General features: G+C 53.2%; 2 protein-coding genes and 1 long non-coding RNA gene across 5 annotated transcripts in view; 1 reads left to right on the forward strand and 2 right to left on the reverse strand.

Annotated features, from left to right (window-relative positions):
- LOC100053583 (BOS complex subunit NOMO1) overlaps positions 1-2,107 on the reverse strand; it is a 50,176-nt gene extending 48,069 nt beyond the window's left edge. The window contains exon 1 of the mRNA XM_023616265.2: positions 1,853-2,107. Within this exon, the coding sequence (XP_023472033.2) occupies positions 1,853-2,008 (156 nt within the window). The 5' untranslated portion in view covers positions 2,009-2,107. The remainder of the gene's footprint in view (positions 1-1,852) is intronic.
- A 101-nt stretch (positions 2,108-2,208) lies between these two features.
- ABCC6 (ATP binding cassette subfamily C member 6) overlaps positions 2,209-16,026 on the forward strand; it is a 59,486-nt gene continuing 45,668 nt past the window's right edge. Inside the window, exons 1-8 of one of the 3 annotated variants that reach the window (XM_023616266.2) lie at positions 2,209-2,384; positions 3,940-4,916; positions 6,093-6,275; positions 7,711-7,836; positions 7,994-8,122; positions 11,037-11,162; positions 12,341-12,402; positions 14,837-14,968. In XM_023616266.2, coding sequence (XP_023472034.2) covers positions 4,881-4,916; positions 6,093-6,275; positions 7,711-7,836; positions 7,994-8,122; positions 11,037-11,162; positions 12,341-12,402; positions 14,837-14,968 — 794 coding nt within the window. In that variant the 5' untranslated portion in view covers positions 2,209-2,384; positions 3,940-4,880. Of the gene's footprint in view, positions 2,385-3,621; positions 3,755-3,939; positions 4,917-5,111; positions 5,248-6,092; positions 6,276-7,710; positions 7,837-7,993; positions 8,123-11,036; positions 11,163-12,340; positions 12,403-14,836; positions 14,969-16,026 lie in introns of those variants that run through there. The other 2 variants (XM_070230950.1, XM_070230951.1) reach the window with 2 other exon arrangements.
- LOC138917009 (uncharacterized) lies at positions 2,825-4,675 on the reverse strand. Its single transcript, XR_011424323.1, has 3 exons — positions 4,488-4,675; positions 3,648-3,952; positions 2,825-3,052 (listed from the first exon to the last, which is right to left on the reverse strand). It is a non-coding gene; the product is annotated as an uncharacterized lncRNA (long non-coding RNA).

The following is a 16,026-nucleotide window of genomic DNA, read 5'->3' on the forward strand; positions in this document are numbered from 1 at the left end:
CTCAGACCAGTTGGACAGGCAGCCCTCGGGCCCAAGGGACACACATCACACTGGGTCACAAAGCCCAGCCCTCTGCTCTCAAAGTCACCAGTAGTGTTTGGGGTGGGAGAGCCCCTAACTGCCTTCACTTCCTTCCCGGAGCCCCAGGAAACTACAAGTTGCAAAAAGCTTTTCAGGGCAGCTTCTGAAAGGCCCTGTGCCCACACGCTGGGGGGCCATGCAGGAGGTGGCACGGGCACCCGGCAGACCCTAGGAGCCCTGCCAGTGCCAGTGGGTGCATTCATTAAACACCTGACTTCTTTTTACGTTTGCCTGTTTCCGAAGATGGGCCCTGAGCTAACATCTGTCGCCAATCTTCCTCTTTTTCCTTCCCCCCACAAAGCCCCAGTGCATGGTTGTACATCCTAGTTGTAAGTCCTTCTGGTTCTTCTATGTGGGATGCCGCCACAGCATGGCTTGATGAGCAGTGTGTAGGTCCACGTCCAGGATCCAAACCAGCGAACCCTGGGCCACTGAAGTGAACGTGACTTAACCACTCGGCCACGGGGCCAGCCCCAACACCTGACTTCTTAAGACCAAAGAATGGTGGAGAAGCCCCAGACAGCGGGGTCTTGAAGGTGATGATCATATTCTTTAGGAAACATGGTGCTGGGTTCCGAGCTCCTTTCCCAACACTATCTCATGGGAACAAAAACTGGGACCTGGAGCAAGGCCAGGTCAGAGAGCTAGTGGGGCGTGGAATCTAATTCCTCCCCCCACCCCCAACCCTCAGCAAGCGCTTTGTAGGATATGTGGGGTCAGCCCTTCACCGCAGCCCTCCAGCTGCCAGCGCCTGAGCAGCTCCCACGTGCCTTCAGACAGACAGCCCTTGGGGTCTCCGTCCCCCGTCCCTTCCTGTGGCACCTCCCAGCCTCATCCTACTTTCTCTCAAGTCCCCTTCTGCTCCATCTTCGGTACCCTCCAAAGACAGACGCCCAGCCCTCCCTCAGGTCCCTTCCCATCCTTCTCCCCCTCCCTCCATCTCCCTTCGTCTTCACAAAAGCTTTCTGGGTCATAATCCCGCTGGGCTGCTGTGTAACTGAAGAGGGTTTTACAACTTAACAAGAAGACTTCTGCACAAATCTCCAGTGTAATTCCAGTAACTACCCAGGAAAGCAATCAGGGCAGCTGACGACGCTCCAGTTTCAGAGGAAAAGGAGTCTCATGGGGGAAAGAGGGGAGATCAAAAATACCGATTCCCAGCCCCAGGGATGCCAACAGAGATCTACTGGGTCAGCATCTTTAAAAGCATCCCAGGGGGTGGGAGGGGCAGCGGATTAGAACTTTCGGTGGCTCTGAGTTGTGGGGTTTAGGGGATAAGACTTGAGGTCTCTTAAGTTCTGGAATATGGGTTTCGCGAAATCTGAGTTTCAGGGGGTCTGGGTTTGGGGGGATCTGGGGTCTGGGTCCTGCTGAGACTGGGTTTTAAGAGATCTGCAGACGGTCAGTGTTCCGTACTATCTTGGGTCTGGATGGGGATGGATCTGGAGACGGGGGATCCCTAGTTTCGAGGATAAAAGTCATGAGCCGCCATCATCGTCACCAAAAGTGTCCCTCACACCCCTGCGCCCGCACCTCCAGGCCCCCGGCCTCATGCCGCAGCCGACCCCGCCATAAGAGCCTCCACCCCAGCGCGAGCGAGGAGGGGATGGCGGGGGGCCGGCGGGAAGCGGATCCTTTAAAGAGGAAAGGCCCCCTAGCATATGGGGTTGGCGGGCGGCAACCGCCTGGGGCCGGAGGCGAGGCCACGGCGGCCCGGAGAGGTCGAGCGACCGGCCCGGGGTCGCACAGCGAGCTGCGGCCGGGCGCTCACCTCGATGAGCGAGTAGTTGATCTCCACGTCCGACTTGACGAAACCCCCGCAGCCCACCACGATGTCCTCGGAGCCGCGCGCCGGCCGCACGCCGCTCAGCAGCAGCAGCAGCAGCACCACGGCGGCCCCCAGCGCCACGGGCCGCGGCCCCCACATGGCCCGGCCTCCGCCGCCCGAGCCTCCGCAGGCCCCGGTCCCGCCTCGCGCGCCGCGCGCCGCGCTGCTTCCTCCTCGGCCGCGCTGACAGCCAGGCCCCGCCCCTCCCGCCGCCGCGGCGCATGCGCGCCCGGCCCAGGCCATGCCCCCCCGGGAGAAAAGAACTACGGCGCATGCTCAACAATCAAACGCGCTCATTTGTGCCCTCTGGAGGCCGGGAGGACTCCGCGCACCCTCTGGCAGGTGCATTTGCAAGGGGCGCCGACAGGTGCAAACGCGCAGTTGAATTCTACTTTGGAATTCAGGAGCCTTGAAACTAGAAAGCACGAAGGATCCAACAACTTTCCCGAATCTTTTTGACCCTTATATTTCACAGGTGATGTATAATCTCAAAAACCCCTTTAGGAATTTGCGTAAGAGGGTGCATTTTCCCATGATAAATGATCGATTTTTTTTTAGGCAAAATATAGGTCATTTAGGCTCAGCATAATGTTTAAAAAGGTATGTAAAATTTCTTTTAATCCCAGCTCTAAAGATATTTGTATAGGTACAAATTTTGAGGGTTTTCTCCCCATAAGCGAGAGATACAAGCAGTTCAATGTACTTTGCATTAGCTCTGTGAGATGAAGCCGAATTTGTCTGAAAATAAGTTCAAATACAGCATCAATATGCTGTATTTTGTCGCGGGATTGAGAGTATACTGTGACACAGGCTGATCTTAACTGCAAGTCACCACATCAAAATAGACAAAAATTGCTTTTCTGACCTGATATTTGGAACTTTTCCATTTCGCTCCTAAAAAAAAAAATCAAGTGCTTTATTTTGATAGTTTTTATATTTTGTTTTCAATGACAAGGGAAGAGAAAATTTCCCACTGGAATTTGCCATGGTGGCTAAGACTTAAGCAATAGACAACTGTGACTCATAATGATTTTAAACTATACAGTGGTCAAAACCTTCACAGCGGCTGCGATGGCGTGATACTTCCACTGAGGATGCCGCTCGTGAGCACATCTGATGTCAGTTTCTCCTCTGCGTTCTCACCTGAAATACAATGAGACTCTCAACTGTTCGATTATAAAGATGAACTATTTATAGAATTATTTTATTTACTGAGGTTCCTTACTTGTGACTACAGTGAAACAGATGCCCCTTACCCTCCCTTATGTGAATCCCCGGTTTGTCTTAGCAAATCACCAGGGGGCTAAAAGCCACCAATTAGGAGATGCTGGCCTATGGAAGCTTCTCACATTACAGGAGGGGAAACTGAGGCCCAGAGAGGAAAAAGGACTTGTCTAGGGCTCTGCTCACAGCCTCGTGCTACTCAGAGAGCTGGAGAGTAGGCTCTGTGATGCCAGAGTTCTGTTCTTGGCTCACTCCGACTGATTTTCTCTATGCTCTTCCCGACTTCCTGACCATTCCCCCTCCCATTTCCACCATTCCCCTTAAATTTATCTTCAGATATACAAAGAAATTAAGCACTAGGACTGTGGCAAAGCCAATTGGAGGGAGGGGTCGCAGGGAGAAGGCGCTCAAGCTGCCCCATAATTTCCATCAGCCTCCACCGAAACCGCCTCAAATAAACAGACGTGATTGAAATGTAAACAGCAGATCTGCCACTCTCAGCTTCAAGACAAACCTTTGGGTTCTTTGCGTCCCTGCTCTTCCAAAAGACCGAGGCAGGAGGACAGCTGAAGGCATACTGCCTGGCCCCAGACCAAGTTGGGGAAACTCAGAAAGACAGGGGTAAATAAGGGTCTGGGGAACCCAGCTGTGGAGGTCCCGCAGGAGGCAGGACTAAAAGATGAGGACCAGGCCTGGAGAAACAATAGGGCGGGGGGGGGAGTGTGGAGGGTTTTAATTCTTCACCCAACGTGAGCACTTGTGCTTGTGTGTCTGAAAAAAGCTGTCTTTCATTCCCATCTTGAAAGGATTACGTGCTCTCTGCAGAAGGAAGGAAAACAGAAAAGAAAAAGAAAATGAGGATTCCCAAGATCACTGCTTTTCTTTTTCTCTATGCAGGTAGGTTACATAGAGTCATTTGCAAAAAAACCTCATGGCTGGGGACACACTTTGCTTTAAGACCTAAGAGAGGAAAATAAATGAGTTGACTTTCTTCCCCATTTTCCCCAATCTAGCGTACGTTTTTTTCCCCAAAAATATCATAGACTATTTTGTATTATAATCTCTTTTTTCACTTAGCATTCAACAACCGTCTTTCCATATTCATATATTTCTGCAATGGCACTTTGAACCACTGCTTAGCAACCTATGAATAAAGTGCTAATAATAACAGCTAACTCTTACTGAACATTTACTGTGTGCCAGGCACTGCACTATGCTCTTTATTAGCAATCTTCTTAAAACCTTCCCACCACCCGGGAGGCAGACAGTGTCCGTCCCCGCCGGCCGGGAGACTGTGGTTCGAGCCTCTCTCCCCCATCCCCCACCCCGGTTTGGACACTCGGCGTGTGCACACCTGTTAGGTTCCTTTATCAGCATAAATTCCTGGAATTGTTGGGTCCAGCGTGTGCGGGAAGTTTGGGATGACACGTCGCGAGGGGAAGGAAGATTATATGGGGACTTTCTGGGGCCCTGGGATCCCCTCCCTCTCCGGGTGCCCGCTGGGGCCTAGCTGATCGCCGCCCCCCCCCCCCCCGCCCCCCCCCATCACCTCGGTTCACCCCTTCCCGCCCCGCCCCGCCCCCGCCGCGCCGCTGGACCTTGCCCGGGACCTGGCGATCCCCGAGCTCGAATCCCCGCCGGGCTGCGGGGCCCCACCCCTCTCCCCGGCCGGGAGCGGGGGAGGCAGCTGCCCAGGGACTGGCCGACAGAACGACCGACCGACCGACGGCCCGACGGACGACGCCCGATGGCCGCTCCTGGGGAGCCCTGCGCAGGCCCCGGGGTGAGTGTCCCCCCCACACACACACACTCCCCTTTTCCTCAGGGTGGATCTCTATAACTGGGGAGGGGAGAGCCCCCCAGAATCCCCGGGAAGGGAGGAGACCTGCCCGCGAAACGCAAGCCCTTTACTCAAGCCGGCCCCCAGGAGAGCCCGCCCCGTGCCAGCAGCCTCCTGACCCCCTGCTACGGGGACTCTGACCCTTCTTTGCAGAAAGCTCCGGAACCTCCACCTCCCTGGCGGCCTCTCCTCCAGGATCTCAGCAATAGACTCTGGGGAGTGAAGCTCATCGGGTGCGGGGAGGGTCGCAAACTCCCAAGATTTCGGGGTCCAGGTAGGTTAGGAAACAATAGCTGAGGTTAACTGAGGGCTTAGTCTATGCCCTCATCAGCTGTGCGCTTTACCAACATTAGTACATTTAAGACAGCCCTTAAAGGTGGATTCTCCTATTATCCTCCCTTTGCAGAAAAGGAAACTGAGGCACAGGGAGATTGAAGCTCACATAGCTGGTGAATGGTGAAGCCAGGAGGAAAGATAACCAGTGGGGAGAGAGATGGGGACTATTAATATGGTAGGGAGAGAGCGAAGAGGCTGTGTCCTATAAACATCCCATTTGAACTTCTTCTCGGGTTAAAGGCCAGCAGAGCGCTAAGATAAGAACCACAGATCAAGACCTCCCACCCCCTACCCCCCCCATAGAACAAGCTTTGGGGTCAGACAGGCCGTGGTGGGAGTCAGCTCTGCCACCTCCTATTTGTAGGGGCCTGAAGGAGGCTGTTACCCTCTCGGTGCCTCAGTTTCCTGGTCTGTGAAATGGGGACAGTAACACCTACCTCCTAGAATTGTTGTAAGGATTAAGTGACAGTCCATGCCCAGCACTCATCACAGATCCCGGGCATCCCAGACTCCGGGACCCCACTGATTTGGCTCAAATCCCAGCACCACCACTTTCCAGCTGAGTGACATCAGCCAAGTTACTCAACCTCTCTGGGCCTCAGCTGCAAAATCAGGTAGGGTTGATGTTAGGATTTAAGTAGCTGAGAATTATGAGGCGCCCCAAATGCATGGCACATCTTCATGTACATGTTAGGGGTCCAAAAAGTTGCCTGGCCTCCCAAGTAGGTGAGTTTCGGACCCCTGCATTGTACCATCCTAAGGGTCGCCCTGGTGTTCCCTCAGGTCTGGAACCAGACGGAGCCCGAGCCTGCGGCTGCCCACCTGCTGAACCTGTGCTTCCTGAAAACGGCAGGGGTCTGGGTGCCCCCCCTGTACCTCTGGGTCCTGGGCCCCATCCACCTCCTCTACATCCACCGCCATGGCAAGGGCTACCTCCGGATGTCCCCCCTCTTCAAGGCCAAAATGGTAGCCACCGCCTCTGGGAGCCTGGGGCGGGGGAAGCGGCCTGGAGTGCAGCAGAGACCCCAGAGTGGGCACGCCTCCCATCAGGGAGCACACAGGCTGGGGACAAGCAGGGAAACTGTTAAGGGAGCAGCAATACTCCAGAGGCCTCGGACGCAGACTCAGTGGGGCCAAGTCTCCCGAAGAGATTTCGTAATTATGACAATCCGTGCATCCGTCAACACACACATCGGGATGCTCCCACCTTCCCGGAAAGCTGACGGCCGCCGTAACTTGGCATTCCCCAGAGTGGGCTGTGTACACCCCTGGGACACACACGGTGCCTTTAGGACCACACTAGGATGAACCTTTCAAAATCTTAATTATGCATTGATTTTTGTGTTTCCCTCCTTTTTTTGTTTCGATGCTAAAGAACAGTTCTTAAAATTGTTGTGGATTTATTTGAGCGTGTTAGAAAAACACGGACATTCCAAGTGTGAGCTTTCCACTCCTCAGCCCCTTCTCCTCCCAGCTTCTGCAAGCACGTCCTTCAAGCTTCCTTCAGCCTCACACTACCGGGTTAATTTTTGTTCTCTTGCCGACCCTCTATCCAGGGGTCAACACGCTCTTCCTTAAAGGGCCAGCTGGTACGTCTTTGAGGTTTGAGGGTCCCAACTACTCGATTCTGCCCAGTGCAGCAGGAAAGCAGCCCCAGGCAACAGTAAACAAATAGGCGCCAGCATGTTTCAATAAAACCTTATTATAGTCCCTGCAATTTGAATTTCATGTCATTTCCACATGTCATGACATATTATACTTTTTTTTTGAGTTTGGTTCAACGGTTGAAAAATGTCAAAACCATTCTAAGCTCCCAGGTCATATGAAAACAGGCAGCTGGCCAGACTCGGTCTTCGGGCGGCGGTCTCCCGACCCTGCTCTTGACAAACTGAGGTCCTCTCGATCGTTTCTGCAGCGTGCCAGGGTCTGGCCTTCTCTCCCCATGTGCACGCTTTCCCACATTCTTGCTTTCTCTTGTTCAAAAGAGAGAAGGACATCTTAGAGAGAGAGCCTAGAAATAGACCGGCCCCAACTGAGTTTCTCCTTGATTTAATAGTAGGGATTGAAAGAGACTCGAAGAGGGTGTAACTTTTTCACCCGGCGAGTAAATTTCGTTTCATGCTGTTCCCTTCTACCTAAAGCATCTCGCCTGTGCTGTGGGAGCACCGCCCGCAGGTGGCAAACCCTGTGCGGGCTCAGGCCCTGGTGGGGCATCGTTTATATGTCAGCCACAGGTCAGGATGCATCGGCAACACCCCTTACTGCTTTATCTTTAGCATCTTTCACATTGGCACTGTTAAATTACAACGTCAGTATGTTACAGCGCCCCATCCAGAGCTGCCGTCCAGTTGGCCACCATCTTTCTTGTCACCACCGGCCTTATCTAAGCCTGTTTCCCCAGGTGCTTGGCTTTGCCCTCATAATCCTCTGCACCTCCAGCGTGTCTGTGACTCTCTGGAGAATCCAGCGGGGAACGCCCCAGGCCCCGGAATTCCTCATCCACCCCACCGTGTGGCTCACCACAATGGTAATGACATCCCCAGCTTGCTGGCTTGCTCCTGGCTGCTGCTTTTCCTGCCCTGGCGAAGGGTGTGGGGCAGAGTGGGGCTCCCTCCCTCCCCGGCTCCTCCGCTCCCCTCCCCTCCCTACCACCTTAAGGGACCCATCCTGCCTCTCTTGTCCAGAGCCTCGCTGTGTTCCTGATCCACACAGACAGGAAGAAGGGAGTCCAGGCATCCGGGGTGCTGTTTGGGTACTGGCTGCTCTGCCTTCTCTTGCCAGCTACCAGCGCCACCCAGCAGGCCTTGCGAGGGGTAAGCGGGGGGCCTGGGCCACCTGGGGAAACCAATATGGCAGTTTCAAGTGTGGGTCCCATCCTTCCTCCCTCCCTGTCCTCACATGACTTATTCTCTACTCAGAGACACACACGCCACAGCCGCTTAAACTCTAGCAACACACAAATGCGCTCCCTCACACAGAAGTACCCATTGTCCGTTTTATGGATTCAAATTCCCCTTGTCTTACACATTCACATTACACACGTTACTTGCACACCAGTCACACACTTGTATGCTCCTATTCACGCATCACACAACCACAGACTCCAAAACATCACACACACACACGCACACCTGCACACGTCCACTCATGCTCCTTGCCACCCAGTTGTGGCCATGCCCTCAAGCTCCCATGTGACTTGAGTGCAAAGAGCCCACAGTCCCACAAGGCACATCCATTCACACATCCCTCCACAGCTGTCTGGGTGCAGACACACTGATGGTTCACAGCCTCAGAGTTCCCGGGTGGAGTCTGAAACCGGCCCCTACAGGGACGGCAGGAGAGCCGGAAGAAAGAAGGGGGCACTCCAGATTGGGAGGTGGCAGGTGTAACAAGAAGGGAACTCACCTACGAGGCTTGTCTTGGGTACCACAAGACGCGTGGCTCTCCACACCCGCCCACTCGAATCTTAAAAGTTGATAGAGATGCCTTAATGGGGTTCAGTCACGTGTTCCCTGTCCAGACGGTTTCGACAACACGTTCCTCTCAAGGCTGAGTCCTCGAAGCGGCTCCTAGTGTGGGAACAGTGGGCGGAATGTACATTCTGAGGATGGGACGGGGGAGGAGCCTCCCATTGCCCCCATCCAGCTCTAGAGTCAGCCAGGGGTCAAGTCCTCTCGATGACCTCCTCCAGCACACGCCTGTGCACACTCTCCCTCTGCGTGCATACATGTTTCTGCTCATTCTCACCCACACCCGTGCTCCCATACATCTGTATTTACACACGCATTTTGCACACTCACCCCATTTCTGTTTCCCAGCCTGAGAAGCGGCATTTCCATGGTAGGGGGCCTGATGGATCATTTTATCTGCAACGAGAAAAATATACAGCCTAGACTAAGCTGTCTCAACCTCAGTACGTGACACACTTTTCTTTTTGGGGGGGGCTGTCCTGTGCATTGAAGGATATCGACCAGCATCCCGGGCCTCTATCCACTAGATGCCAGTAGCACCCCTCATTATGGTAACCCCAAATGTCTGTGGACATTACCAATCATTGCAAAATAGCCCCCAGTGGAAGGCCACTTGCATGTGTGGTGCCTCCACCCATAACTTCCGGGTCAGGATGCCAAATGCAGCAAGCTGATGATCACCATTTCTTGAGCCAAATGGTTACTGCATCCTGCTTCTAGAAGGAGAAGGTGGAGAGACACGTTCTGTGTTTAAGGCCAGACTTTTACAAAGTAACCTTTGTAACTAACGAGGAAATCCACAGGCCATCCTCTGATTTATGAAAGGGTGGGTTCCCACTGTTGGCTTCTCACTCAGCTCTTTGGAACCAGCAGAGAAATAATAAATTGGGCCCGCAGATGGTCTGGAGCTCCAATCAGGGGCGAGGGCCCCGCGGCCAGCACTTTACGTCTCGTCTTCCTTGGATTCTCTCAAGAACGCTCCGTGGTCGATTCCATCAGCCCCGTTTTAAAGACGAGGAAAGTAAGGCTAAGAGAAGCGAATGACCTCCTCGAGGTCATGCAGCTCAGGAGCGCAGAACCCGAGTCCATGCCACCCAGATTCAGAATAAACTTTCCGACAGAAACAGTAGTAAAAATGGCAGTCCGGGGAAGGTGTGCCATAAAGTTGTTGGAAGATCAAATTGTCCACTCTCCGCAAAAAAAAAAAAAAAAGGAAAAACAGAAGAGTATAAAAATCCATTAGGGGAACTGCGATCTGAAACTAGGGCTCTGGTGTTAAGCCACAGAAACTCAACTCACACTAGCTTAAGGGAAAAAAAAGTCCAAGGGGATTTATTAGCTCACGTAGGTGGGAACTCCTGGACATAGCGGGTCCAGGCGTTCAATAACACCAGGTCAGGTCACCTGTGTGCCCTTGAGCAAGCTGCTGCCACTTCTCTGAGCCTCGATGTCCCCACACGCAAAACAGAGCCAATAAAACCCCAGCTGGGGTCAGAGAGGGGAGGGACATGATGAGACAGTGCATATAAAGACTCCTGCATGGGCCCAGGGCAGAGTAAATGCTCAATAAGACCAGTTTCCTTCTTAAACTAGAGAACACCAGCCACACGGGAGCAGGATGGGAGATTAGGGGGGAGGGGCTGAACGGAGAAAGGATTTCCTGGGGCCGGCCCGGTGGTGCAGTGCTTAAGTGCACACGTTTGCTTCTGCGGCCCTGGGTTCGCCAGTTCAGATCCCGGGTGCGGACACGGCACCGCTTGGCAAGCCATGCTGTGGTAGGCATCCCACATAGACAGTAGAGGAAGATGGGCATGGATGTTAGCTCAGGGCTAATCTTCCTCAAAAAAAAAAAAAAAGAAAGAAAGAAAGAAAGAAAGAAAGAAAGAAAGGATTTCCTTCATGGCACAAGGAAAAAAGGCGAAGTGTCTCCTCAACTCATGTCCCAGTGGCTGTGGCCAGTTGTCACCCCACTAAGAGCAAACCCCTGGCCCTCCGTTTGTACCTGGCCCTCCCTTTGTACGGACAGAAGGCTTGTAAGTCGGGTGCTCGTAAATCAGGGGTGCCAGGAATCCCGGGGGCTCTGTCTTTCAAACCCTGCAGGTCCAGCCCCTGCTTAGGCACTGCCCCCATCAGAAACCCTGTTCAGCCTCAGCCTTTCCCCCCGTTACACACCCTCCCCGGCCTCCGCTCCTCCCCAGCCTCAGGTGGCCCCCCGTCTGCCTGCCAGACTCAGCGGGACTTCTCTTTCTCTCCCTAGGACTTCCAGAGCGACCCCTTCCGCCACCTGTCAACCTATCTGTGCTTGTCTCTGGTGGCGGCACAGTTTGCGCTGGCCTGCCTCGCTGATCGACCCCCCTTCTTCCCTAAAGACCCCCAGCAGTCTGTAAGTCACCGTGTTTCCAACCCCTTGTCCCTGTTCCATTCTGGTCTGTCCCCGTGTGTGTCCAAATAGGGGGTACCTAGAGCACAAGCCTTTAATTTTTCATTCATCCCGTCATTCAGCAAGAAGTGTACTTATCGCCTGTCTACTCTGTGCCATGGGGTGGCCAACTCTTTCCCTCCAGAGCAAGATGGGAAATATCTTAGGCTCTGGGGCCGTATGGTCTCTGTGGCAACGACTCAGCTCAGCGGTTGTGTTATGATAGCAGCCACAGACCACATGTCAGCAAAGAGCATGGCTGTGTTCCAATAAAACTTTATTTGCAGAGACAAGCCGTGGGCCGGATTCGGCCCTGGGGGCCATCGCTTGCCAGCCCCTGCTGTATGCCCAGCTAAGTGCTGAGATCTATGGCGACCGAACAGATGTGGTTCCTGTCCTCATGCAGCTAACAGCCAAGTCAGGGAACCAGACATTAATCACATATTTACAGAAACACGTGGGAAATTGCGACCGGGGTAAATTCTGCAGAAGTTCACTATCCGTGAGAGTTTACAGCAGGGTCCACTGATAGTCTGGGAAATCAGGAAAGAATTCCCTGAGAAGAGACAGCTGGGCTGAGGTCATCGGAAAAGATGCTTAGCTGCTCGAATAATCAAGGTAAAACTATAACTAGAGTTTGGGGGTTTTTTTCCTATGAGAATGGCAGAAAAAAATTAAAAATGGATAACAAGCCGTGATGGCAAAGATGTGGTGAAAAGGGCACCCTCGTGCCTACTGGTGGAGAGCATAGATCTGTGCAGTCTTTCTGGAGCAGCTGGCAAAACCTCAGCACAGATCCCACTTCATTCCTCACTACGTTCACTGGGGACGTTGTTGAGGATGCTGTTTTCCGTTTCATGCACGGTCCTGGCTGGGAGAGCTTCTTGGTCTCAGCGTTAACAACAGTTGTTCTGGAAAACTGTTAGTTCTCGCCTTGTGGGTGTTGTCAGTCCTGTGGCCAAGTCCCTTTTCGCCTTGCCTGCTGGGAAGCCCCAAGCCCATAAGTGTCCACCTCTGCCAAGTAGACAAGGGACAGGGCACCTCGGTGAGCACTTTTGGACCATGGCTAAGCTGGACCAGGACATCCTGGCCGTGCCACATGAGACCAAGTCTTCCCTCTCCCCCGTCGTTTGTCTTTCCAGAATCCATGTCCAGAGGCTGGGGCCTCCTTCCCCTCCAAGGCCACGTTCTGGTGGGTTTCTGGGTAAGTAAAGTAGCAGAGAAGGGGCCAAGGGGGTGCCCCCACCCACTTGCATTTGCTGCCCTTATTTGTCACCACAGCTCTTCCCCCATGAGTTTCCCCCAAGAGCCTGCCGAGGTCAGCCAGGCTCTCTCAGGCCCTGCCTCAGAGCTGCCCTCTCAGATTCCATGTGTCCACCCCCCGCATCCCGTTCCATCCACCCACTGGAGTGAGGTCTGGGTCTCAATCCTGGCTCTGTCTCAGCCGGCCTTATCACAGACATTCAGGGTCTCGGTTTTCTCCTCTGTGAAATGGGGACAACTCTACCTTCGTTCACGATAAAGTGCTTAGTGCTTATACACAGCAGGCGCTCAATAAAATCACATCTATTACTCGGCTTCAGTCACCCACCAACATTTAATAGGCACCTACTATGTGCTAAGCACTGCGGGTGAGGAGGTAAAAGATCACATCTTTACTCCCCGGGGGGCTCCCAGGCTGGTGGAGAAGACGGATGTCTCTCCAGGGCCAGCACACCAGGCACAGAGAACGTGCCCACCTACCAGGCCCTCTCCTGATGACCACACTGCCGTCAGACCTCGGGAGCACCTGGATTTGAATCCGAGCCCCACCACTTCCTGGCTGTGTGACCTTGGGCAAGCTCCTTACGGTCTCTGTGCCTCAGTCTCTGCATCTGTAAAATGAGGATGATAATAGCATCCACCTCATGAGGTTGTGAGGATTAAATGAGATAAGGCTTGTGAGGCACTTAGCACAGGGCCTCGCCCCTAATGAGTGTTGTAGAAATTGGTTGTTACATAAATGAAGACCAGGATGCTCTGTGGGGGGGTGGAGAGAGCGTAGACATTTCCTAAACAGCTCCAGGAGGACCCAGCTCTCTGTTTCCCAAACGTGGGCATTTGTGGACCACTCTTCAAGCTTCTTGCCTTGTTGGGGTATCCTTGTACGCTATTTATTGAAAGTCTTTTTCTTTAAATCAACTCACTTTCACTACTTTAATAGACTTTTTTTAAAAGGAAACTTTCTGGGGGCCGGCCCGGTGGCTCAGCGGTTAAGTGCACACGTTCCGCTTTGGCGGCTCGGGGTTCGCCAGTTCAGATCCCGGGTGCGGACATGGCCCCGCTTGGCAAGCCATGCTGTGGTAGGCATCCCACATAGAAAGCAGAGGAAGATGGGCACGGATGTTAGCTCAGGGCCAGTCTTCCTCAGCGAAAAAAAAGAGGAGGATTGGCAGCAGATATTAGCTCAGGGCTAATCTTCCTCAAAAAAAAAAGAGGAGATTTTCTATCGCTGCCCAAATCAGGAAAATCTATAGAGTCATGGGCCATGTCCACCTCCCAAAGTCATTTCAGTGAGAACCAAGCGCCGTTAATAATTTCTAGATGAGAACTGATGCTCTGCGTTAGGGAGGGACCTTGAAAGTCTCAGAGAGGAGCTCAAGACCAGCTCCACACAAGACCTCCTCCTCGGTGTCGTCAGGGGGATTCCAGAGACCCGAAAAGATGGGAATGCTCCCGCTATGGAAATCTATAGGAATTAATTTCTTGTGTATGTGCCGACTACCGTCATCGCACAGGCCAGTCCCACGTATGGAAACAACACTCTCATTTTAAGGTGAGAAAATTGAGGTCCATTGGTGGGAAGCGACTTGCCCAAGGTCACAGAGCTGATAAGTGGCTTCCTTTGACAAATTTTCTTGTGCCCTGTGCCAGCAGGTAGAGATACAGAGGAGGAGAATAAAGGTCTTTGCCCCTGTGTTGCTTACTGTTCAACGGAGGAGAAAGACAATCAATAAATAATCACACTGAAAAAGTAAATAATCTTAATTGCAAAGCATTATGAAGAAAAAGTTCAGGAAAGTATGGGAGCTTATAATGGGGAAATCTACCTGGATTGGGGGAGTCGTCAAAGTGGGCTTCTAAGGAAATCACGTGTAAGCCCAGAAGTGAACAATGAGTAATAAGTGGCAGGAAAAGAGTTTTCAGCAAGGCAACATGCATGTGCAAAGGTCCTGAGGCCAGGTGGCTGAGCTGTGAATGAAGAGGAAAGTGGGGACATTTAAAGCTGAGGGAGGAGTTCAGGTTTCCTGCACAGTGAGTGTTTTCAACTCTGGACTGTTGACTCCTAGGGAGGTTTATCTCCCCTGCCACGCAGAGTTAGGTCACTTCATCTCTCTGAGCCTCAGTTTTCTTCCTCATCGGTAAAATGGGTCAATAGTAATCTACAGGCTCACGTGAGAATTAAATGAGATGATCTTTTGCAAACTGAGACATGCCCCAAATGTCAGGTGCAGTTAGATCAGTTGCTTTCATTTTCCCAAGGGGCCCGCAGAGGCACAGAGAGGTAAAGGGACTTGCCCCGGGTCACACAGCCACCAAGCCAGCCCCCCGCAGGGGTGGACAGCAGGAGGAGCTGGCCTGATGATGCTCTTTGACAGGCTGGTCTGGAGGGGCTTCAAGAAGCCGCTGGGACTAAGAGACCTCTGGACGCTTGGGAGAGAAAACTCCTCGGGACAACTTGTTTCCCAGCTCGAGAGAGAATGGACGAGGACCCGCAGCGCGGCCCGGCGGTGAGTGTGCGGAGCGCGAGAGCTCAGCCGGCTGCTCCTCAGCAGAGCGCACCGTTCGGCCCCAAATACAGGCCCAGAGCCTCCCCTGGGCTCCCCGCCACTGTCCCCCACCTGCCAGCTGATCTCAGAGCATTAACCGGTCAGGCTCAAGGTGCATCCCCTCCCAGAGTGCTTTGCGAGTCCCAGAAGGACAAAGAGGGAGCCCCTGGAGGCCCCCAGAAGGAAGCTGGATGGTGGAATGGCTGGCGGGAGACAGCCTGGTGGTGGAGGGCTGGGTGCCATCCTCAACACGCAGGCAACTGCTCACTTACTTCTTTACCTGAGCCGTTCGTTTCCTGGGCCTCACTTTCCTTCTCTCTCCAATGGGGAGGCTGTCAGCCCCTAGCTCCTAGCTTGTGGGGGATGGAAAAATTCATTTATAGGAAAGAACTTAGGGAATTCCTCGAAAATGGTAAAAGCTCAAGTGATATCAGTTATCCAGGGGATTTCAAGCTCTTTCTAGTCCTGTCCATTCTCCCTCAGCCTTCTGGGGCATCTCTGGAAAGAGAGAGAAATGGAGAGAGACAGAGAGTCTGCTGGCCCCTGTAGCTAAAAAAGTCGATCTAGCCTCAGGTATGGCTGGATCCAGGAACTTGAAGGATGTCCAAATTCTTTCCCTGCATGTCTCAGCCCAGCTGATGGCTGTGTATTGGCCTGTCGCATACCATACCAGTTCAGCCCCTCCAGCCGAATGAGCAAGCCTCTCTCTCCTAGCATCCATATAGAAAATCCTAAGGAAGGCCTCTGATTGGCTGGCTTGAGTCATGTGCCTCTCAGGGGCCCATCCCATGGCCAGGGGCCAGGCCCCATGATTCAGAGCCACACGGGGCACAGAGGGGCTGCTCCCCAAAAGAAGAGGGTGTATTTTCCAAAGGGAGTGAGTAACGGGAATGAATCAAGACAGCCGCTCTCTCTCGCCCCAGGCGTACCTTGCCATACGGCCCCTCCACTCTTAGGTGACGTTTGAGGGGCAGAGTTCATTCAAAAGGGCCTGGCGGTCTTGTCCACTCTCTCCCAGC

This window comes from Equus caballus, chromosome 13 (genome assembly GCF_041296265.1).
Source record: "Equus caballus isolate H_3958 breed thoroughbred chromosome 13, TB-T2T, whole genome shotgun sequence".
In the NCBI taxonomy this organism is placed as follows: domain Eukaryota; kingdom Metazoa; phylum Chordata; class Mammalia; order Perissodactyla; family Equidae; genus Equus; species Equus caballus.